At 42.2% G+C, this 25,358-nt stretch overlaps 1 protein-coding gene across 4 annotated transcripts in view; it reads left to right on the top strand.

Annotated features, from left to right (window-relative positions):
* Nucleotides 1-25,358, top strand: part of GNAL (G protein subunit alpha L) — a 208,344-nt gene that overhangs the window by 125,057 nt on the left and 57,929 nt on the right. For all 4 annotated transcript variants that reach the window (XM_003276680.4, XM_030810774.1, XM_030810773.1 and 1 more), the window contains one exon: nucleotides 11,478-11,575. In XM_003276680.4, coding sequence (XP_003276728.1) covers nucleotides 11,478-11,575 — 98 coding nt within the window. The remainder of the gene's footprint in view (nucleotides 1-11,477; nucleotides 11,576-25,358) is intronic.

A 25,358-nucleotide genomic window follows, 5' to 3' on the forward strand; every position in this document is an offset into this window, starting at 1 on the left:
GAGCTAGAGATCAGTGGAACAGAACTGAGAATTCAGAAATCGATCCACCTTCATATGGTCCATTTTAAGAGAGGTGTCAAGTGCAGTGGCATGTGCCTGTGGTCCCAGCTACTCAGGAGGCTGACACGGGAGCGTGGCTTGAGCCCAGGAGGTCGAGGCTGCAGCGAGCTGTGATTGCACCACTGCACTCCAGCCTGGGCAACAGAGCAAGACCCTGTGTCTAAAACAAATTTAAAAATTAAAAAAATTTAAAAAGAGAGCAAGAGGTACTAAGGATTCAAGGGAGAAAGGATAGTCTTTTCTCTAAATGTTCAGGAGAAGCTGGATATCCCTATGGATAAAAAGTGAATATTGACCCTTTCCTTACACCATACCCAAAAACTAATTTGCATGGATCATAGGCCTAAATGTAAGAGCTGAAAACTATAAACTTTAAGAAAAAAAGGAAGAAATATTTTTTACTAAGTGGTAGGCAAATATTTCTTTGATAGAACACACAAAAAAGGATAAACTCTAAAAGAAAAAAATGGATTAATTGGATATCAGAATTTAAAACTTTGTTCATCAGGCACAGAAAAACACCGGGCCGGGCCCGGTGGCTCATGCCTGGAATCCCAACACTTTGGGAGGCTGAGGCGGGTGGATCACCGGAGAACAGGAGTTCGAGACCAGTCTGACCAACATGGTGAAACCCCGTCTCTATCAAAAATGCAAAAAATTAGCCAGGCATTGTGGCAGGCGCCTGTAATCCCAGCTACTTGGGAGGCTGAGGCAGGGGAATTGCTTGAACCCGGGAGACAGAGGTTGCAGTGACCAGAGATCATTCCATTGCACTCTAGCCTGGGCAACAGAGCAAGCCTCTGTCTCAAAAAAAAAAAAAAAAAAAAAAAAAAAAAGTTGATCTTGGTCAGGTGCCACTAATGGCTCACACCTGTAATCCCACCACTTTCGGAGGCCAAAGCAGGTGGATCACTTGAGGTCAGGAGTTGGGGACCAGCCTGACCAACATGGAGAAACGCTGTCTATACTAAAAATACAAAATTAACTGGGCATGGGGTGGCACATGCCTATAATACCAGCTACTTGGGAGGCTAAGGCAGGAGAATCACTTGAATTCGGGAAACAGAGGTTGCAGTGAACTGAGATCACGCCAGTGCACTCCATCCTGGACATAAGAGTGAAACTCCATCTCAAAAAAAAAAAAAGGTGATCTCACAGAAGTAGAGAGTAGAAGTGGTTACCAGAGGTTGGAGAGGGGAAAGTAGAGGAGAGGGAATTGGAAGAAGCTGATCAATGGGTACAAAGTTACAGTTAGACATGAAGAACAAGTTTGGGCGTTCTATTACACAGTAGAGTGACTATAGCAAATAATAATGTAGTGTATATTTCAAGTTAGCCAGAAGAGCAAACTTTGAATATTATCACCCCAAAGAAATGATAAATATTTAAAGTGATATAGTAATTACCCAGATTTGATCATTATACTATGTATATACTCATTGAAGCACCACATTATACCCCATAAATATGAAGTTATTATGTGTCAATTACATATTAGTCCATTCTCTATATATTTCTTTATAGTCACTGCTATAAAGAAATAGCTCAGACTGTGTAATTTATGAAGAAAAGAGGTTTAATTGACTCATGGTTCTGCAGGCTGTACAGGAAGCAAAGCAGCTTCTGCTTCTGGGGAGGCCTCAGGAAACTTAGAATCATGGCAGAAGGCGAAGGAGAAGCAGACATGTCTTACCTGGCCACAGCAGGAGAAAGAGAGAAGTGGGGAGGTGCTACACACTTTTAAACAAGCAGCTCTCACAAGCACTAAGTCACCGAGGGGGAAGTCCACCTCCATGATCCAGTCACCTCCCACCAGGCCCCACCTCCAACATTGGGGATTACAATTCAACATGAGATTTAGGCTAAGATACAGTTCCAAACCATATCAGATTATGTATTTTTAAATGTTTTAAATAAAAAAATAAACTTTGCTCATCAAAAAATACTTAAGAAAAATAAAATGCAAATTTGGGAGAAAATATTTGCAAAACCTGTAGCTGATAAAGGATTTTAATCCAGACTATTTGTTGTAATCTCTTACTTTTATTTTTTAAAAATTCAATAATAAGAAAACAATTGTTGAGCCCACAGTTTCATAAAAGATAGCCAACGCAATTCATCATTAGGGAAATGCAAACTAAAACCACAATGAGATACCACTACATGCCCACTAGAATAATTAAGAATACAGACAAAGCCAAGCATTGGTGAGGATGTGCAAATACTAGAACCCCTAAACATTGCCTTGGACAATGTAAAATGGTGCAACCACCATGGAAAACAATTTGACAATTTTTAAAACTTAAACATTCACTTACCATAAAACCCTGTAATTCCCATCCTGCCCAAAAGAAATAAAAATAAATGTCCATACAAAGACTTTTACACAAATAGTCCTAGTAGCACTATTCACAATCGTCAAAAACTGGAAATAACCCAAGTACCCATCACTGGTGAATGGATAAACAAAACATGATATATCCATACAATGGAATAGAACTCAGCAATTTTTTTATTTTTTATTTATTTAATTTTTTTGAGACCGAGTCTTGCTCTGTCACCCAGGCTGGAGTGCAGTAGCGCAATCTCGGCTCACTGCAGCCTCCACCTCCTGGGTTCAAGCGATTCTCCTGCCTCAGCCTCCTAAGTAGCTGGGACGACAGGCACCCGCCACCACGCCCAGCTAATTTTTTTGTATTTTTATTAGAGACGGGGTTTCACCATGTTATTCAGGATGGTCTCGATCTCCTTTCATGATCCACCTGCCTCGGGCTCCCAAAGTGCTGGGATTATAGGCATGAGCCACCGCACCCGGCCACTCTAATTTTTTTAAAAAGGCCAGCCTGGCCAACACGGTGAAACCCCGTCTCTACTAAAAATACAAAAATTAGCTGGGCCTAATGGTGGGCACCTGTAATCCCAGCTACTCGGGAGGCTGAGGCAGGAGAATCTCTTGAACCTGGGAGGCGAAAGTTGCAGTGAGCCAAGATCGTGCCACTGCACTCCAACCTGGGCGACAGAGTGAGACTCTGTCTCAAAAAAAGAAAAAAAAGGAACAAACTGTTAATGTATGTAACAAAATGGATGAATTTCAAAAATGTGCTAAGTGAAAGAAGCCAGTCACAAAAGACTATGGTTTTATTTACATAAAGTTTCTAGAAAAGGCAAAACTATAGAGACAGAAGGAAGTGAGTGGTGGTTGGGGCCTCGGGTGGTGGCAGGGCTTGGCTCCGAAGGTGGATGAGGAACCTTTCGTGTGATAGAGGAATTCTAAAACCTGGGTGTTGGTGGTTGCATGACTTTATAAATGGGTGAATTTATGGCATATATAGTATACTCAAAAAGTTGTTTAAACATGACACTAATAACAATTGAAGTAGGCTAAGTCCTAAGGGAAAAATAGATGTGTGGGGCATATGGCAAATTTGTACTTGTCCTCACTGGTCTCTTATACCCAAGGAACTGCTATTGAGCAGAGAACAGGGAAGCTAGCCAGCCTCAGAGCATGCTTTTGAATCCAGGTTTGACCACTTCCTAGTCAAGTGAACTTAAGCAGTTTTATGAAGTATTCTCGATGGTTCTCATGTTGTCATTGAATTACCTGCACAGCAGGATTGTTTGAGACAGATGAGACCTTGTACCTAAGGCTCTCAGAACATTGCCTGGGCACTCGGTAAATGCTAAGGTAAACGTTAACCTCCTGTAGTTGCTTAGTTGTTGAACTTGTTGCCTGTGGCGATCACGCTTCTGGCTAGGAAAGATGCGTTCCCCTCAGGAACTGCAAAGGCTTTTTAATTGGCTTGTTTTCATGTAGTTTTCTTTTTTGTTTTGTTTTGTTTTTTTGAGACAGATTTCTTGCTCTGTCGCCCAGGCTGGAGTTCTCTGCTCACTGCAACCTCCACCTCCCGGGTTCAAGTGATTCTCCTGTCTCAGCCTCTCGAGTAGCTGGGATTGCAGGTGTGTGCCACGACACCGGGCTAATTTTTGTATTTTTAGTAGAGACGGGCTTCCACCATGTTGGCCAGGCTGGTCTTGAACTCCTGGGCTCTGGTGATCCGCCCGCCTCAGCTTACCAAAGTGTTGGTATTACAGGCGTGAGCCACCGCGCACAGCCCATTTATGGAGTTTTTTTAAACATGGTTTCTGAAAACTGTTCCTCAATAGAATTTTAGATATACTGGCCAGGCACTATGCCTCATGCCTGTAATCCCAGCACTTTGGGAGGCTGAGACGGGCGGATCACTTGAGGCCAGCCAGTCCAATGTGGCAAAACCCCATCTCTACTAAAAATTAAAAAAAAAAAAAAAAAAAAAATTAGCCGGGTGTGGTGGCTCCTGCCTGTAGTCTCAGCTAGTCAGGAGGCTGAGGCACGAGAATGGCTTGAACCCAGGAGGCAGAGGAGAATTTTAGATAAACTGTGTAACATTAAATTTCAGGATGGACAGAAATTATACATAACAAAATCATAGTGTTATAACACTGTAAAATAACAAAATAACAGATCCAGACTTTTAACTTGATATTCACCAGATACCTGAAAAAAGAAACAACAGATACCTACTAGCTCATTTGGTTATCCAAGGGATAAAATTGAGTAGGTGTATTTTAAATGAATCAGACCTAAACTCGAGTTTTAAAAAATTCAATTTAAATGGATACTGTCCTGAAACTGCCTATTTCTAAGGCTCATGTGATTACGGTGGTGGACATTATTCACTAGGTTCCCGTAAAAGGTTACATTAAACAACTTAAACAACTGTGTGTGCTTCCACTTGGTCCAGAAAGGATTTAGTGCTGCTCACAAAGTTACAATACAAGTTAATAAAGCAACTGAAAATGTGGGAGGATGAAGGCAGGAACGGGGAGAGTGAGTTTTGTGGAACTGCAGTGAAGTTACTGCTCAGTGTGTCCGACAGAGGCCTTCACGCGTGCCGGGACGCACCCTGAAACTTGGTTTCTAAGCTTTCACGCAGTCAACTCAGTGATGTAAAGGAAAGCAGTAGGGAAGTCACAGGATCCACGGATTAAAAATTAATAATAAAATGTAAAAAGCAGTTGCTTGAGAAATGCAAGAGTATTCCCAACACTAAAATTAGAAGTATTTTTCATAAGTCACCCTAGAAAGAATATTGTGCGAACATTGGGAACATTTTTACACTCAACCCAGGGATGAGGTCCACCAGCCCACAGGGCAGGGCTCAGTGTGGACCACCGGCCACCCCCAGAATGGCGAGTGGGAGCAGGGCGGCCTGACCCCACAGCCGCCAGACAGACGGCACCACACTCACGTCAAGTGATGGGAAATAGCTCTTTGATTTTTATTTCAAAATGAAAAATGTATCCCAAATGTCAGTGTAACCAAAAAGTCATTTGACTGTGTTATATTAGCACAGAAATTATGCAAGAAATGTTATTCTTACACTTCTTATTGTCATCTGTTTGTTTGCATTTTAAAGTAATTAAGAAGAATTTAAAAGCAAAAAACTTTTTTTTACTCATCTGAGAATTCCATGTTATCTTTGAGTATACTTTCAATATAAAGGTAGTCGTAGATAGCAGTATCAGAAGGAAAATGTTGTCAGTATGAAATAGAGTCATTACATACTTTAATTTTTTTAAAATTTTAGTTTAAATGTTTTAAAAATCAAAATTGTACTTCAAAATTTTAAAGCCTTGCTTTTAAAAAATAGGTTTAAATTTGGTATCATTATTTTATTTTATATAACTGAAATCCCTTTGAATAAAAATAACAAATATTCACATATATCAGTTGCTGAACATATGAAGATCACATGGCAATTCTCATATTCAGTAATACAGAAAAAATTAAGAAATTTAACTTAGCAATTTTCTTTTTTTTTTTTTTTTTGAGACGGAGTCTCGCTCTGTGGCCCAGGCTGGAGTGCAGTGGCGCAATCTCGGCTCACTGCAAGCTCCGCCTCTTGGGTTCACGCCATTCTCCTGCCTCAGCCTCTCCGAGTAGCTGGGACTACAGGCGCCCGCCACCACGCCCGGCTAATTTTTTGTATTTTTAGTAGAGACGGGGTTTCACCGTGGTCTCGATCTCCTGACCTCGTGATCCGCCCGCCTCGGCCTCCCAAAGTGCTGGGATTACAAGCGTGAGCCACCGCACCCGGCTAACTTAGTAATTTTCTTTTTATGCTTTCAGTTTTTATATACCCTCAGATGTCAAAAACAGGTTACATTTTACTGTGAATTACTCTTTTCAGACACATACACACACAAAAAAACCCCTGAAATTATTTTTATTTAGTATTATTCATCTTAGTTGCTAATGTAGACATACTAAAATTATTCTTCGTATTAATTTCTCCATTGTTTTTTAAAATGTATGAGATCTATAGGGAAGGAAAAAAACTAGAGCCTGTGAATTAAAATGACAACAGACAAATTAACAAGAGAAAAGACATACAAATTTTATTAATGTTTTTAATTTTATATGCACAAGGGCATCACAGAAAAGAAGTGAAACATGCAAAAAAAAAAGTTAGAGTTGGGAGCTTATATACCATTTTAACAAAGGGTGACAAATTGTGGAAGAAGTGACTACAAATGAAAGGGGATTTGGGCTCCTAGGGTTGATACAATTGTGAGAAAGGGCTATTTTAGTAAGGTTTGCTTATGCAGACTCATCTTGGTGACAGCTCTCTGTCTCTGCCATAAAGGTCACTCTTATCCTAGTACAGGGTGGGGAATATTTATGCTCTTTTTTAGGTAGAAAGGGGGAGAGCAGACAGCTCTTCTTATATCTGTTGTTTCTCAGTTGCCTTCAGCTCAAAATAATCAATATGCCAGTGTCACATAATTGGGGGTGGCGTATTTTGATCCCTATCAGAATCCTAGCCTAGCTCTGAACAAATGTTTAATTATACCTTAAGAAGCTGCACTGGCTGGCTAAATATTTAATGACTTCACAGAATCCTTTTCTATGTGTTTATGTATTTTTTAGTTGAGATAATGGTATTACGGCTATTTTTTAAAAGTCTTTATGTTTTAGAAATAACGTTGAAATAGCATGATATGCTGCCTTATAAATAAAATATTTGTTTCAAAATAATAAAGGCAGTGTAAAAGTAGATGAGACATGGATGAAAAGAAATTGGCCATGTGTTGATAAATGTGGAACCTGAGTAATGGGTACCTGGAGATTCATTCTCTCTAGTTTTATAAGTTTGAAACTTTTCCATGTAAAACATTGAAGTAACAATCACAACAGCAGCCCTGGAATTCACTATGAAGTTTTTAGAAACCTTTATAAAGTAAATATGTGAAATCATGGGGACTTAGCTGTGTGTGCTACTCCAACATGTTTACCCATGAGGAAGTTGAAGTGAAGAGAGATTGTTGTCACTTTTGTGTTTCTTCAATGTTACCTAAATCATCTACTTAAAAATCACAGTGCCTACAATCCCTGTTTTACTCTTGCTATCAACACATGCTCCAGAAATTCTGTATCTTGATTCTTGGTTCAAGCACTTCTCTGTAATTCTCTCAGGCTTCAGCTCAAACCTAGAGTTTCGTCTCCTATAAAGCAGTTCCAGTCCTCACCAGTGAATCTTACCCAACCACAGGACATTAATGCTTATCCCATGAGCTGAATTTACACTTGGCATCTCTGCAACGTATTTGTGAATCACAGAAGGACCACAGAAGTTACTGAGCTTTACAGACCTGTGGAAATCCTCATGAGTGTCTTGTGTTGCTTTAACAAGGTACCCTTGTATGAGATCCCCTGTACTTTATCCAGTGAAGAGTGGTTTTTCTAAAATGGTTTTAAAGAAACCCAGTAGAAAACTAAAGAATAGAAGATGATTTAATATATATATAATAAAAGGTGGTAGTATACATAGTGGTTAAAAACACAGGCAGTGGAATAAGATATCCTGCCATTACCTGCTGTGTGCCCTTGGGTGGATTACTTAACTTCTGTGAGCACAGTGATAACAGCCACCTCTTCCAGTTTTGTGAGAGTTAAATGCGATCATGTGTTAAAGTACTGTGCACAGTACCCTTGACAAAATAAGAACTACGTAAGAACTATTTTAAATAGGGATTATCACGTGAGTAAGGCCCTTACTGTGACATGCAGGAAATTAACGCAAAATGAGAAAGGGTATTGCGAAGGAAATGAGAAAACAGCAGGAGCCGAAGCCTGAAGGAATGAGCTGAAGCCTGGGGGCGCTGAGAATCCCAGCCCCGCTGGGCAGGGCCTCCAAGCTGGGGAGCTGCGGGGGTGCGCTGTTTGCAGAGGCAGGTGGGGCGATGATACTGATGTTTCTGCAGGAGGGAGCCGGGAGGTCCCTGAGAAGGGGCCCCAGTAAATGCTTCGGAGCTAGAATGCCCTCCCTTTCCGGCTCACCAAGGGCTGAAGCACAAGGGCCTCCCGCCTCCCTGCAGCGCACATCTGCCCTCTGGCGAGGCCAGGCCGGCATCCAGTGTGGCCCGGTGGCCAGAACGCGCCCAGGCCATGGCCGCCCCTCCGTAGGCCTCCGTTTCACGGGAGCTAACTGAGTCGAAAAGCAAGGGCGTCTGATGGGAGCCTCAGTTTCTCCTCCGCCTGCCAGGAGGTCGTGTGCCTGCAGAGCGGCGGATGAGTGTGGCACCGCAGGCGCGGGGCGAGGGCGGCTCCGGAGAGGCCCAGGGGCTTAGCGCGCCTGGCTTTCCACAGCCCGGCTTCGGGCCTACTCAAGATGGAGTTTTTCAGGCGGGGCGTGGTGGGCGCGCCTGTGGAATCACTTGAGCCTGGAGTTCGAGACCAGCCTGGGCAACATTGTGAGACCTCCCTTCCCATCCCCCCTACCAACAAATCTCAAAACAAACAAACAAACAAACAAATTAGCTGGATATTGTGGTACACACCTGTAGTCCCCGCTGCTCGGGAGCCTGGGGGCAGAGGATCGCTTGAGCCCAAGAGTTGGAGACCAGCTTGGGCAACATGGTAAAACCCCGTCTCTAGGAAAATACAAAAATTAGCCAGGCGTGGTGGCACGCAGCTGTAGTCCCAGCTACTTGGGAGGCTGAGGCAGGAGGATTGCTTGAGCTCGGGAGGTCAAGGCTGCAGTGAACCCAGACTGCGCCACTGCACTCCAGCCTGCGAGACGGGGCAGTGTGAGACCACGTCTCAAAAAATAAAAATTAAAAAGATCAATTTCTCAACCCCCTCACTGACCTCTAGCCGCATGCCTGTTAGCTCTGGGGTTAGCACCGTGTGGGCTTACTTCCATGGCTGGTTGGGTAGTAGGGTGACCACACGACCGTACCCCACACGGTTTGGAGCCCCTTCCGCCCTGCAGGGCCTGGAGCAATATTGTTTTTCTTTTTTTTTGACCAAGTTTAGATTAATTACTCCAGTCTTGGTCGTTTTTTTAATTGCATTTGGAAACCTATTATAGTGAATAACTCTTATGTGAACTTTTATAAAATCTGGTATCTATGGTTCCTGTGTTTGGGTAAATCCAGTAAAATTTGTTTCAATGTAGCATGAGTCTATAGTTTTTATATATCATACGTCTGTCGTGTCCGGAGAAATCAGGTGCCCAGAGCTGGCAACTGGAAGATCCATCACCATGAGGCAGCAATGTCACTCTCTTCATGGCCATCTTGATAACAGCATAATGCAGGATTGATCTTTACACGTGTGTGTGTGTGACGTGTGTGTGTATGGACTTGGATGGGTCTTCGAAGGAAATCTTTTTAAGGAAACCTACAAACTCCTTTACTGGGTTAATGGGAGCATCAGAGGAAGATTCCAGAAGGAAACATAAACCTAGGGAGACAAGATGAAAACTGAGAGGTTTAGCCACCCCCCTTCAGGGGGAGAATGTCTCTTTTTTTGTCAACTGGGAACCATTTGGGTTTGTTGATAATGGTGACAGACAGATACAGATATAGACTATGCCATAACTTACAAGATTGTCCTTGATACTGTGAAATCAGAATTGGATTTTCTAAACGCTAATAAAGCCTGCAGTCTGGGTGCCTCACTTCTACTCCCCTTCCAAGGATTTATACCTAATTTTGTATTCATCATTTTGCATCTGTTTTTTCAAAGAGAGCCTTCCAAATTATGAGCATTAAACCCCTTACAGTGCTTGGATCCACCTTTTTATGGAATTGTGAGTCCTTAAGAAAAAGTGCCAGTCCTTCTTTTTTTCTCCAAAGAATCTGTGTTGATTCCTAGAAATGTGGCAGCTGATAAGCATGAAGGAGGAGTTGCTGGGACAGGCCATGGAGGCTGAGAACCCTGAAGATCAAAGGCAGGCAAATAACTGCCGTGGGAGGGGCGTGAATATCCCCACAGAGTGTTTTGTGAACATTTACATAACTTCTTTTGTGTTTAGCTACTAATGTAGTCATTTGCTTCCATAGCCCTTTTGGGTAATATTACCAATATGAATTCATAAGCCCTTCATTTACTTTTGAGATGAAAAATGTTCTTCTTTCAGAGCGTCTTGCCATAATAATAGGTAAAGTTGAGCACAGTGACTTCATGGCTCTGGAATGAACGAAAAATCACAATTCACACTTAACTCCTAGTTTTTTTAAACAAAAAAAGAAATAAATTATCATCCCCAAAGTGTAATTTTTAAAGTTCCTTTTTTATGTACCTAATACGGCTGGGCCAAATTTAATCCATCTACTCAACCATGTCCATTCCTAATCATAACTCACATAGAAAACGTAGAAGACAGAAGCTAAGACAAAACTTGTCCTTATAATTTGCATGTTTTTTTCATGGCTGAGATGGCGGTTCAATGAGTTAAGTTACTGAATTCTAAATACTTTAGAATTATGCTGTTAATTGTATTTATAGTTAACGTATGTTTAAACTTTGACATAATTTGCATTTCGGGGGACTTTCCAGAATGATAAAACTATTTTGGGCTAGGCACGGTGGCTCACGCTTGTAATCAAAACACTTTGGGAGGCCGAGGTGGGAGGATCACTTGAGGTCAGGAGTTCGAGACCAGCCTGGTCAACATGGTGAAACCCCCTCTCTTCTAAAGATACAAAAATTAGCCAGGTACAGTGGCATGTGCCTGTAATCCCAGCTTCTCGGGAGGCTGAGGCAGGAGAATCGCTTGAACCTGGGAGGCGGAGGTTGCGGTGAACCAAGATGGCGCCCCTGCACTCCAGCCTGGGTGACAGAGCGAGACTGTGTCTCAAAAAAAAAACAAAAAAAAACTATTTTGCAATTTGACTTGAGTAATGATAACATGCATGCATACATTTTTTATCACACTGAACATAGAGTTGGTGCGTTTTACTATGCAGACTTCCACAAAGAAAATCTGAATGCTACTTGCAAAAAACAGTTTTTGCACTTTCTTTTTCCTTTTAACTTTTTTAAAGGTTGTTACACATTTTTTTTAATTTATAACTCTTTCAAACTTTAGGAATTCTTTGACCATGTGAAAAAACTTTGGGACGATGAAGGCGTGAAGGCATGCTTTGAGAGATCCAACGAATACCAGCTGATTGACTGTGCACAATAGTAAGTTGTGTCTTGTACAAGTTACAGGGCCCTTTGAAGAATATGATTGCATGCATGATTATGCTGCCTTCTCAGTACTGAAGTTTCTTGAGTGCAAGGAATGAATAATTAACCTTTTATGACAGAAATCAACTTTTAAAATGAAACATGTTTAGTAGATGGAAAATTGAAAATCCAGTAAGAATCAACGTTTCTGAGAACCAGAAAGTTTCGTTCATTTTGTCCTGATTGTTTTCAGTTCTCTTCATGTTTTGACTTTTACATAGAGCTATATGCATATTGGTAAGTTAAAGTGAACTTACATAGTTATTGTTATGTTTTGATTTTGGAGCAGGGGCCTCAAATTATATTTTAAAATAATAGGAACCTTGTGATCAAGGCCAGGCTCTTACTTAAAGTAATGTGATCATTCTATACACATTAGAAGTATACCAGAAGGCTAGGCCCGATGGCTCACACCTGTAATTCCAGCACTTTGGGAGCCCAAGGCCGGCAGATCACCTGAGGTCAGGAGTTCGAGACCAGCCTGGCCAACATGGTGAAACCCCGTCTCTATTAAAAATACAAAAATTAGCTAGGCGTGGTGTTGGGTGCCTGTAATTTCAGCTACTTGGGAGGCTGAGGCAGTAGAATCACTTGAACCTGGGAGGCGGAGGTTGCAATGAGCCGAGATTGTGCCATTGCACTCCAGCCTGGGGGACAGATGAGACTCTGTCTCAAAAAAAAAAAAAAAAAAGGAAAAGGACACTGGTGCCAGGGCTGGCTCATTGTTTTTCCCTGAAACACTTACTTTTCCATTTTGTTTTGCTATGTTAGATATATTCTATTGCTATTAAAAAATAATGGTCCTTAGGACAATGTTAAACTATTAAGAAGTTCTAGATATGTTTGCTGTTTTGATAATTAAAAATTGTATTTGACTAGTTGTTTTATGTAAAGCTGTGGATAGCAAGAAATGAAAAATTTTACATTTTAAATCTCTAAACTCTAAAAATTCATATACATAGAAGACATTCCATAGCATGAAATCTGGGAATTCATAGTATTTGGAACCAATCAGTGGAGCTGCATTGTGAATGTTGATTTCCAGGAGGGAGTGGTTGTGTTGGCCCAAGCTCTTGCTTACTAGGTTCTACGTCCAGTCACCATCCCCCATGGGATGGGCCTGAAGCACCCAGCGAAGCCCAGAGAGCCAGGCTCCAAGGGGCCCATGGCAAGGGCCAGAGGAGGAGGAGGGGAGGGGGAGGAAGAGGAAGAGGAGGAGGAGACACTAAGCATGGGTGGGGAAAGAAAGAGTGGCCAGAAAGAAGTGAGGGAGGTCAATGGGGCCAGACACCCCCAGGGCTGAAGACCACAGCAAGGAACTTGGGTTTTCTTTCAGCTACAGCAACCAGCCATCCCAGCCATCGGCTCCAAGCGTGAGGTTGTCAGGGAAAATAGAAGGCAGAAGGCAGAGACCCTGTGGGGTGCCTTGGGTTGGGCTGGGGTAGCCATGCAGGTGAGTGCTGGAAGCTGAAGGGGCAGAACTAGCTGGTGGACTTAATGAGGAAAGGGATCCAGGAGGGTACAGGGTGAACCACGGTGCCATTTACTGCAAAAGGGACATCTAGGAGACTTAGGGAAGACATCCAGCTCTGATTTGGAGAAGTTGAGTTTGAGATGCCAAATGAAGAGCTATGTGGAGGCATCGAGCAGTCAGTCTGTTGTCGGAGTCTGGAGCTCGGAAGAGAGGCAGATGGCCCCAGTGTACCAGTCATTAGCTACTGATGGTATGCAGAGCCTGAGAATCCAGAGCACACGAGGAATGCCCGCAGAGAGGAGAGGGCTCTGGGCCTCAGAAAGTTCAGCTTCAGACAAGGAAGAGCCTCACAGCACATCTGGGAGAGAGGGAGTGCCCAGCAGAGGGCACAGGTCGTCCGGGCCAGATGCTGGAGAGACCCGGAAGGAGGGGGGCTGATGGTCCTAGTAAGATTGTACTTAACCTCCTTCTTACCTTATCCAAGGACAGGACGTCCCACGCTCAGTCCACAGGCATGTGGTGAGCACGCTTGGCAAGGGAAAGTATAGTAAAGCATTGAGAATGGAGCACACACCTGCTGCAAACACCCTCAGAGGACCATAGAAAGGGTTAGCCACCTCCATTATATATGCTAAAGAAAGGATTTACTCATGAAAATTTTTAATTAATGAAAAAAGTATTTAAAATGTCCTGGCCGGGCATGGTGGCTCATGCCTGTAATCCCAGCACTTTGGGAGGCTGAATCACCTGAGGTCAGGAGTTCAAGACCAGCGTGGCCAACATGGTGAAAACCTCGTCTCTACTAAAAATACAAAAATTAGTGGGGCGTGGTGCTGGACACCTGTAGTCCCAGCTACTCAGGAGGCTGAGGCAGGAGAATGGCGTGAACCCAGGAGGCGGAGCTTGCAGTGAGCCTAGGTCATGCCACTGCACTCCAGCCTGGGCGACGGAGCGAAACTCTGTCTCAAGAAAAAAAAAAAAGATTTTCCTTAAATAATGTTTGTAAATTGGCCCTGCCCTTGAGTTTACATTTGTGAATACAGTTCTGTGGTTGCTCTCATGTTATTTGGTTGCTTTCGGTTTGGATGTGGGAGTTTGGAAAGGCTCTCAGTGGAACTCCAGTGCAGTCTGAGCAGCCTTGGGAAGCTTGCAGGTGCTGAAAAGGCCTTTTATCTTTTCCTCTTACTCTCACTCACTCTTTCTGCAATATTTCAATCATTAAGCAGTCATTTAAGGCACAACAGAAGCTGGGCGTGGTGGCACATGCCTGTGGTCCCAGCTACTCAGGAGGCTGAGGTGGGAGGATCCCTTGAGCCCAGAAGTTGGAGGCTGCCGTGAGCTATCATTGTGCCACACACTCCAGCCTGGGCAACAGAGTGAGACTCTGTCTCAAAAATAAAAAGACACAACAGAATTATATGTTAAACTCACAGTGCTTTAGAGGTGGGAAGAATATACCAGGAAAATGCTAGCAACTGGAATTTCTAAAGCAGTTCCTAATAATATTAAAATTCATACATCTCTGCATTTGAAGCTGTTGTGGAATATGCGTTCTATCATCCTTTTTCAGTATTTCAGTATTTATTGGACAAAGACTGGCCTTGGAGAACACCACAGTTCTGCTCAATGCCACATTAGAAATTTTTCTGTTGTAAAAAAAAAAAAATGGACAAGTTATTCCTGCATCACCATAGTGATAGAATTAATAATTTGATTTAAAATAGAATGTGCGGAAATAAATCATGGAAAAAGAAATGGTGTGAGCTTGGCAATAGGCAGATCGGAATTCAGATTCTGGCCCCACCCCCAGCCACTGTGTGAGACTTTGGGCAAATTACTTTTATGGGAAAATTAACAGGATCTATTCTCATATGGTTGTGGGATTAAATAAGTAGATATCCAAAGTGCTCAAAATAGTGCCTGGCACTTAGTAAGCACTAGGTAAGTGTTATCTCTTGCTAGAATGTGACCGATACAGAAACTGACACCTAGAGAGGTGCCTACGATCACAGTTTCCCAGGAACAGATGAGACCACAGCCAAAATCTGCTATTTCTTTTAGATTTATTCTTTCAAATTACAGAAAGCCACAGATAAAAACTGCCTTGTGAGCGAGGCCCCAGGGCCTCAGGCCAAGACTCCCTTCTAGGCTTGTCAGGAATAAAACACCTTTAGCCAAAGCCTCTGTTCCAGCTTTCTGAACCCTGGGTGTAGGGGAGGCCTGCCCCTCCACACCTGTGGGTGCTTCTCGTTAGGTGGGACGAAAGACTTGAGAAAAGGAATAAGACACAGAGACAAAGTGTAGAGAAGGAAAAGCGGGGCCCAGGGGACCGGTGCTGTGCTTACAGAGGACCCACACCGGCGCCGGCCTCTGAGTTCCCTTAGTATTTATTCATGATTATCTTTACCATCACCGGTGCTGTGCTTTGAAATGTATATGCGAACATCTCCATAAACCTTTTAGCAGTATTGCTTCAGCAAGCCCCACCTTATTCTTAAAGGCGGCTTTCTCCTTTATCTTTAAACAAAGCACATTCTGCACCGCCCAAAACCCTTTTAACCTTAAGTCACCACAGCACATGTCTCTTGCAAGGACAAGGTTAGGGGTAGGGTCACAGATTAACAGCATCTCAAATACAGAACTAAATGGAGTCTCTTATGTCTACTTCCTTCTATATAGACACAGTAACAGGCTGATCTCTCTTTCTTTTCCCCACATTTCCCCCTTTTCTTTTCAACAAAACTACCATTGTCATCACGATACCGAGATTACATACTTCACAAGGTAATAGAATATCACAAAGCAAGTGGAGGCAGGATGAGTTCACAGGGCGGTGTTAAAATTGAAATTAAAATTGACAACGAAATTTTTGGGCACACATAGTCATTGATAACATTTTATCAGGAAATAGGGTTTGAGAGCAGACAACCTGACTGGCCAAAATTTATTAGGTGGGAATTTCCTCATCCTAATAAGCCTGGGAGCACTACAGGAGGCCGGGGCTTATTTCATCCCTTCGGCTTCAACCGTAAAAGGCGGCACGCCTCCAAGGGGGTCGTTTATAGGCCTACCCTCAGAGCGCATTCTCTTTCTCAGGGATATTCCTTGCTGAAAAAAAGAATTCAGCGATATCTCTCCTATTTGTGTGCAGAAGGAGAAAAGATATGGCTCTGTTCTGTCCGGCTCACAGGCGGCCAGTTCAAGGTTACCTCCCTTGTTTCCTGAACACCGCTGTTATCTCGTTCTTTTTTCAAGATGCCCAGTTTTCGTATTGTTCAAACACACGTCCTCTACAAACAATTTGTGTAGTTAAGGCAATCATCACAGGGTCCTGAGGTGACATATATCCTCCTCAGCTTACAAAGAAGATGATGGGATTAAGAGATTAAAGTAAAGACATAAGATATTACAAAAGTATAAATTTTGGAGAACTAATAAAATGTCCATGGAATCTTCATATTTTATGCTTTTCTGCTGTGGCTTCAGCCAGTCCCTCAGTTCAAGGTCCCTGACTTCCCGCAACATTCTTCCTCCCTTTCCCTCTATATAAATGTGCCATGGCGATGAAGGCTTGTTCGTTCTCTCGATTTTGGCGCAGGATTCTTTGACTGGTCCGGCACACTAAAAACAAACCGATTAAACAGAGACACATAATTCCAAAATTTACTGCAGTAGAGTTTCCAATAGACTTAATCCAAGTCGTGGGGTTTAATCCATAAAGATTTTTTGCCACTTGATCTAACGCCTCAGCTCCAGGCACAATATTTAAGTGACTCTGAGAGGCTTCAAAAATTTGTTCTTTTAATTTAGAAATGTCTAAAGTGAGATTATCTTCTCTTCCCTGTAAATGGCGTCTTACCATGTCCCAGTGATGTCTAGACTCATTATAAACTTGGGGTGTAATACAAAAATCTGACGTATTCCAGTCACACTGTAACTGGAAACGATGTTCCAAGCTCATGAGCCTATCTCCCATCCAAATGACAGTTTGTCTAAGGTCATTAATTTGATTAGCCAATTTTTGATCGATACCAGATTGTGAATTCCACAACCTTGTGGAATTCTTTTGCCAATTGTCAACAAAGCTTACTGTCTGAACAGAAGAGTGCAATGCGACTCCTGCCACAGCGGCTGTAGCTGTGACTGCAATCAATCCCATAATCACTGCAATTAAAGTAAAAATGAATCTTTTGGATCTATTTAAAATGCCTTTTAATACTTCAGTCAAAATATGAATGGATGGCGAGGCCTCCCATGGTCGATCCATGGACACAGGGATCCACACGCCTTCTCTTGCTCTCACTAGCAGAATACGGTGCTGCCAATCAAAAGTCGAATCAATGCAAGTAAACAATCTGCAATTTTCACATGTTATAGTTTGGGAGTCTGGTTTAATAACTACATTTCCTATGACTAACATATAAGGGGGTTTTACACAACTTAGTAAAGGAACTGTTAGACTGGAATTTAGGTTGATAGAGTAAAATGTTTTATAATCTCTTCTTTCTATAGTTTGGTTCCCAGACCAAATTCTAAGGTGGTATGAAGCCACAGTAAGCCTCCATAATTCTGGATGTTCAGGACCAAAAACCGGACTTATTATTTTTGGTCTTGGAGTAGAGGTTCCCTTTTCTCCCCATTTCCAAGGGTAGAAAGACTGAAATTTCTTGTACCTATGTTTGTCTAAATTTTTTGTTAAGTCACTATCAACAGTTGGACTCACTAGTGCATTGGGACAGAATTGAGTTTGTCCTGTGCAATCGTGGTAGAATTGACCTCGAGGTGCCCAATCTATAACAGTTCCAAATGTGTTGTTTTGTAAAATCACGGCACTATCGGCTACACATTCTCCCCAAACTAAATCTTTTGTTTCTATGGAAATCTCCTTGGGGCAAGGTCTTCCTTTTGGCCTAAATTTTAATGATCTTTGATAAGAGAAGTCTTGTAAATAGTTTACCTGTGGTTTGAGTGACATATCGCTTACCATATGATAAGTAAATCTACTGGTGGGATTGAGAGTAGGTATTTCTACCAACCAATTTTGGATAGCAGGCATTAAACATCCTGGTGCTCTCCCGAGACATATAGGAGGATAACGATACCCAATGGAAATATTTATCATCATTCCTTCTTCCTCCGGTTTTGCAGGGCAACGATCATCTGTGGGACCAGCTACCCACACACTATTATTGACATATACTTCAATGGGATTATCCATCCAAGTGACTGCCCGAATTAAGGGCGGGAAAGGCACATAGGCCCAGTAGGTATAATTAGCTGCAGCTGCTCCTGCAGGCATGGGGAGACTTACCACCGTTGATACAACCATTAAAGCTGCAAACAGCATTTTTTCTGAGGTTTGTGTCACCTTTGTGCTAGCTAGGCTTTTTCTAGCTAACAGTGTCAGCTTCTTTAACTGTGCCCAGGTTGGCAGCTCCGCCTTCTTAGTGCGTGGTGACTTCATCTGTTTTTCTAATATCACCACTTGTTTCATCCTGCGAGTCAATGGTGCCTGATTGTGGTGATTCCGTCTCCGTGGAGGTGCTTTTCTTTGCATCTCTGATGGGTTCATTGTAGAACTTCAAATGTCTAGTGGGTATCCAAACAGGAAGCTGATTTTCTCCTGGTGAAAAACAAGCAAAACCTCTTCCCCAGGTTATCACCTTCCCTATCTCCCATGTCCTATTTTTGTTGTCTTTCCACCAAATCAGTTTTCCTTCATGTGGACTGTTCTTTTTACCCGTAAGATGTTGTTCTGCAGAAGTAGTAGTCTGATTTCTATAAATGCTTAAAAAATTTAAAGTATAGAGTGCTAGATTAAGCTGCATCTGAGGAGAGGTACACTCCTTACTGTCTCCCCCTTTTTTTTGTTTAACTAACTGAGTTTTGAGTGTTCTATTAGTTCTTTCAACTATGGCCTGTCCTTGGGAATTATAAGGAATTCCTGTTGTATGTGTAATATTCCACTGATTTAAGAATTTTTGGTGGCCGGGCGCGGTGGCTCACGCTTGTAATTCCAGCACTTTGGGAGGCCGAGGCGGGCGGATCACGAGGTCAGGAGCTCGAGACCACGGTGAAACCCTGTTCTACGAAAAATACAAAAAATTAGCCGGGGTGGTGGCGGGCGCCTGTAGTCCAGCTACTCGGAGAGGCTGAGGCAGGAGAATGGCGTGACCCGAGAGGCGGAGCTTGCAGTGAGCCGAGATTGTGCACTGCACTCCAACCTGGGCGACAGAGCGAGACTCCGTCTCAAAAAAAAAAAAAAAGAATTTTTGGAAAGCTTTACTACAATAACCTGGTCCATTGTCAGTTTTAATTTTTTCTGGAACTCCCATCACAGCAAAACAAGATAATAAATGTTTTTTAACATGGGAAGTACTTTCTCCTGTCTGGCATGTTGCCCATATGAAATGTGAATAAGTATCAACTGTTACATGAACATATGATAATTTTCCAAATGAAGGTACATGGGTAACATCCATTTGCCATAATGCGTTAGGACACAGACCTCTGGGATTAACTCCTGCCTCTTGGGTGGGCAGGTGTAGTACTTGACACTGGGTACAATGTTGTACAATATTTTTTGCCTGTTTCCACGTGACATCAAATTTGTTTTTTAACCCTGCTGCATTTGCATGAGTCAAAGCATGAAGTTCTTGTGCTTTTATGAATGCAGAGGATACCACTAAGTCAGCTTTTTTATTTGCTTCAGTTAAAGGTCCTGGTACATTAGTATGTGCTCGAATATGAGTAATATAAAATGGGAAATTCCTTTTTCTTACAGTTTGTTGTAACAAATTGAACAGCTGGTTTAACTGATCATCCATGCTATATTTAATTAGAGCTGTCTCAACATCCCTTGTAGCCTGTACTACATATGCAGAATCTGATATAATATTAACAGGTTGATTAAAATCTTCTAACACTATAATGACTGCAATCAACTCTGCCCTCTGAGCTGATTGATATTGAGTTTTGATTACTCGCTCCTTTGGCCCTGTGTAAGCCGCTTTTCCATTGCTGGAACCATCAGTAAAAACTGTCAGAGCATTTTTTAAAGGTTCATGTCTGGTAATTTTAGGTAAGATCCAAGTAGTCAATTTTAAAAACTGGAAGATTTTTGATTTTGGGTAATGATTATCAATAATTCCTACAAAATCAGCAAGGCCAATTTGCCATGCACCACAATTGATAAAGGCTTGTTTAACTTGTTCCTTGGTTAAAGGAACAACTATTTTGTCTGGGTCGTTGCCACACAATTTTATTATTCGTAATCTTGTCTGACCAATTAATGTAGCTATTTGGTCCAAGTACAATGTAAAAGTCTTAATTGTACTGTGAGGAAGGAATGACCACTCCACAAGGTCAGTATTTTGAACAATGATGCCTGTTGGAGAATGTGCAGTGGCAAAAATTAAAAGTTGGAGTGGAGCTAAAGAATCTATTCTATTTATTTGCGCTGACTGAATTTTTTCTTCCACTAATTTCATTTCTTTAGTTGCCTCTGGGGTTAATATTTTTTTACTATTTAAGTCTGGATCTCCTCTAAGGATAGAGAACAAATTTGACATGGCATAGGTAGGAATGCCTAGAGTTGGCCGAATCCAATTAATATCGCCTAACAATTTTTGAAAATCATTTAGTGTTTTTAACGTGTCTTTTTTTATTTCTATTTTTTGTGGCTTAATTTTTCTATTTTCTATTTGCATCCCCAAATAATGAAAAGGATCAGAGGTTTGGATCTTATTAGATGCTATTGTTAGTCCTGCGTTGGCAACCTCTGCTTGCAGAAATGTATAACAGTCAATTAATTTGTCTCTTGTTTCTGCAGCACATAAAATATCATCAATATAGTGAATGATATAACAATCTGAAAATATGTCTCTAACTGGTTGAAGGACTTGACCTACGAAAGTTTGACAAATAGTTGGACTATTAAGCATTCCCTGAGGTAATACTTTCCACTGAAACCTGGTGGCTGCTTCTTTATTATTTATGGCTGGTATAGTAAAGGCAAATTTTTCACAATCTTGCTCTGCCAGAGGAATGGTAAAAAAGCAATCCTTAAGATCAATTATAATTAAAGGCCAGTCTTTTGGGATCATGGCCGGAGAGGGCAATCCAGGTTGGAGAGGCCCCATGGGTTGAATTACAGCGTTTATGGCTCTTAAGTCCATTAACATACGCCATTTGCCTGACTTTTTCTGAATTACAAATACAGGAGAATTCCAGGGTGAGAATGAAGGCTCAATGTGTCCCTTTTCTAATTGTTCCTTTGCTAATAAGTGTAAAGCCTCCAGTTTTTGCTTTGGTAGCGGCCACTGATTTACCCATACCAGTTTTTCTGCTTTCCAAGTTAATGGAATGGGTTTAGGAGGCTCTACAGTGGCCGCCCCTAAAAAGGATACCCTATTCCTTTTCTTTGTAGATTTTTCTTAGTCTCAATTGGGACTTTAATGCCATTTTCATTTTTTCCTAATCCCTTCCCTGGTATATATCCCATCTTAGTCATGATTTTTTGACTCATGGGGCTGTACAATGGAGCGGGCATAATGATTTCTGCACCCCATTGTTGTAACAAATCTCGACCCCATAGATTAACAGGAATTGAAGTAATCATTGGCTGAACAGTACTTTCTTGATTATCTGGCCCTAAACAATGTAAAATCATTGTACTTTCATATACTTCTGAAGCTGCGCCTACGCCGCCAAGTCTTGTTACAGCCTTTTGTTTAGGCCAATTTTTTGGCCACTGATTTAAAGCAATTACAGAGATATCTGCTCCTGTGTCTACCAACCCTTCAAACTGTTTTCCTTGAATAATGGCCTTACACACAGGTCTGCTCTCAGAGACCAGACTTGCCCAGTATGCAGCCTTTCCTGCCAGATCAGTGCTTCCGAACCCTCCTGTTCTTTTTATCTCACTGTTTCCAATTTTAATATAAGGTAGGAGTAATAATTGAGCGATCCTGTCTCCTGGACTGGCACTCCAAGGAATAGAGGAACTAATAACCAATTGAATTTCGCCTTCATAGTCTGAATTAACCACACCAGTATGAATTTGAACTCCTTTTAGATTTAAACTTGATCTTCCTAAGATTAGTCCTACAGTCCCCTCAGGCAATGGGCCGTATACCCCTGTGGGGATTTTTTGTGGAGGCTCCCCTGGAAGCAGAGAGACTGCTTGTAAAGTACACAAATCTACTGCTGCACTGCCACTTGTGGCGGGGGATAATTGCTGTATTGTGATAACTGGCTTAATCCCTGAGACACTTGCGACAGTGGGGGTTGTTGTTCCTGAAAACCCTGAGGAACAAAGGGTTGAATTTGGAACGCCCCAGTTTGTTGCGGGGCCTGAGGCTGGCCCCTCCTCTCGTTTCCCGACAGTGGTTGCCCATTTTTATCAAATTTAGAACGACATTGATTACCCCAATGTTTTCCCTTTTTACATCTTGGACCTAGGCCAGGTGGCCCTTTATCTGTTGTTGTAGTAGCTTGAGTAGTTACATTTGGCTTATTTGTGACTAGGCAATTCTTTTTTAGATGACCGATTTGACCACAATTATAACATTTTCCCCCAAATGTTTTCACTTGTCCTCCTAAAGCAACTCCTGTGATTGCCTGAGCCATAAGCATAGCTTTATGCATAGCTCCTCCAATTCCATCACATGCTTTAACATACTCTGAGATTACATCTGATCCTGCAGGAACCCTTCCTTTTAATGGCTTAATGGCTGATTGACAATCCGGATTGGCGTTTTCATATGCCATCAACTCCACTATGACTTTACGGGCATTCTCATCGGTAATTGACTTTTGAGCAGCATCTTGAAGTCTTGCTACAAAATCAGGGTATGGCTCTTTAGAGCCTTGTCTTATTGTATTAAAGGAAGGGCAGGCGGTTCCTGGGTCTTGGATTTTCTCCCAGGCCCTAAGGCAGATAGCCCTGATTTGCTCAATGGCCTCATTTGGCATTATTGCTTGTTGGTCAACAGTGCTCCAATTTTGACCTATTCCTAATAGTTGATCTGCATCTATGTTAATTGGAGGATTGGCAGTCCTATTTCTTCGGACCTGTACTTGTGCCCCATCAATCCACCAAGTCTTAAATTGTAAAAATTGAGAGGGTGAGAGTGATGATTTTGCCAGAATCTCCCGATCATAAGGAATGAGTCTATGTCCATGAGCAATGGAATCTAACAATGTTCTCATGTAAGGAGAGTTGGGTCCATACTGTTTTACTCCTTCTTTCATCTCTTTTAGCATTTTTATAGAAAAGGACTGATATCTGGCTTCAGCTACGGGAGGCTCTCCCTCTTGGGCCCCTTCTCCAGGTGGTCTTGCTTCTAATATTACTGGGAATTGCCACGCCTCAATATCTCCCTGTTTTCTTGCCTCATCAATAATTTTATGTATTGCACTACCCTGTGTACTAGGCGGTGCTGTAGGATTAAGTCTCATGGTGGGCGGCTGAGGATATGGCACCCTGCCCTGTGGCACTGGAAATGCTCCTGGCTGTCCATACAGATTTTCTGGAGGCTGCCGATACTGCAGTTCAGCTGGCGGCCAGTATTGATAGGCTACTGGCGGCTGGATCTTACTTTCTACCTGCTGATATTGTGGACACTGTATTTGGATTGGCATTGCCGTGACAGAGACTCTATCTTTTTCTACTTGATCTTTTTTTGGAGTTTGTACTTGTTTAACCTGCATTTGAGGTTCTAAGGTTGCAGGCATCTGAGCTGTTGTAAGAGGAGTTGGCCCTCGTGGTTTAGACTCTGATGGCTCTGTCAATTCTGGATCTTTTTCCTCTAATTTTAACGTTTCAGGATATATTACCTCCTGTAATTGATTATTGTCAACATTTTGCGTTGACCGAGCCATTACCGGCTCTGCTACACATTTACAGTGTGAACTTTCTTTTCTTTTCCGGGACTCTATCCCTGCCTCTTTTTCACAATTTACTGCACAGCTTTTAGGGACATCTGAAACTGGAACGCTATCTTCTTCTGTTTGCAGCGGTTCTAAAGCTACTTTAATAATGACCCAATCATTCCATACTGTAAGTGGAATGATTTTACCTTCCCTACTTGCTTGTTTTAATTCTTTGCCAATTTTTTCCCAATCTTTTAGATCTAAAGTTCCCTGTTCTGGAAACCATGGGCAAAACTGTTCTATTGTTTGAAAGGGTGTATTTAGATTTTTGGTAGACACTTTAACTCCCCCTCTTTTTAAGAGAATTTTTATAAAGCCGCGATAAGAGGCATATTTACTTTTAGTTTGCCCCATTGTTACCCTAGGTTCTTCCGAGCACACAAGCTTACCGCAAGGCTGACTGTAGACGTACTCGGGAGTCTCTCATCGACTTGTCCTCAATGACCACGCTCCAGCGTACCTTCAACTTAGAGAAAAGCGCCTCCACGTTGGTCGCCAGATGTAGGGGAGGCCTGCCCCTCCACACCTGTGGGTGCTTCTCGTTAGGTGGGACGAAAGACTTGAGAAAAGGAATAAGACACAGAGACAAAGTGTAGAGAAGGAAAAGCGGGGCCCAGGGGACCGGTGCTGTGCTTACAGAGGACCCACACCGGCGCCGGCCTCTGAGTTCCCTTAGTATTTATTCATGATTATCTTTACCATCACCGGTGCTGTGCTTTGAAATGTATATGCGAACATCTCCATAAACCTTTTAGCAGTATTGCTTCAGCAAGCCCCACCTTATTCCTAAAGGCGGCTTTCTCCTTTATCTTTAAACAAAGCACATTCTGCACCGCCCAAAACCCTTTTAACCTTAAGTCACCACAGCACATGTCTCTTGCGAGGACAAGGTTGGGGGTAGGGTCACAGATTAACAGCATCTCAAATACAGAACTAAATGGAGTCTCTTATGTCTACTTCCTTCTATATAGACACAGTAACCGGCTGATCTCTCTTTCTTTTCCCCACACTGGGCCTGACAGAATTACAGAAACCAGTTCCCCCTTGAGGCCTCACTATCCTAGGCTAATTGTAACTTCTCCCATTTAGCTTGTTTCACCCATTTTAATACATATGGGAATCGTGTGGAGCAATAACCTTTGCATCCTAATAACTATCTTGTTTTTCCTCTAGGGTCAAATTCTGGAATTGAGGGATGAGAGATTTCAAAAACAAGTAACATTTCAATAAATCTGTTAGACCAACATAGGGCTGCCAAATTTTTTTACTTTGCCAAATAAGATGTTAGAAAAAATAAAAGCTGCTTCCATCTCCCACCACCGTCACTTC

Source organism: Nomascus leucogenys, chromosome 4, assembly GCF_006542625.1.
Source record: "Nomascus leucogenys isolate Asia chromosome 4, Asia_NLE_v1, whole genome shotgun sequence".
Taxonomy (NCBI): domain Eukaryota; kingdom Metazoa; phylum Chordata; class Mammalia; order Primates; family Hylobatidae; genus Nomascus; species Nomascus leucogenys.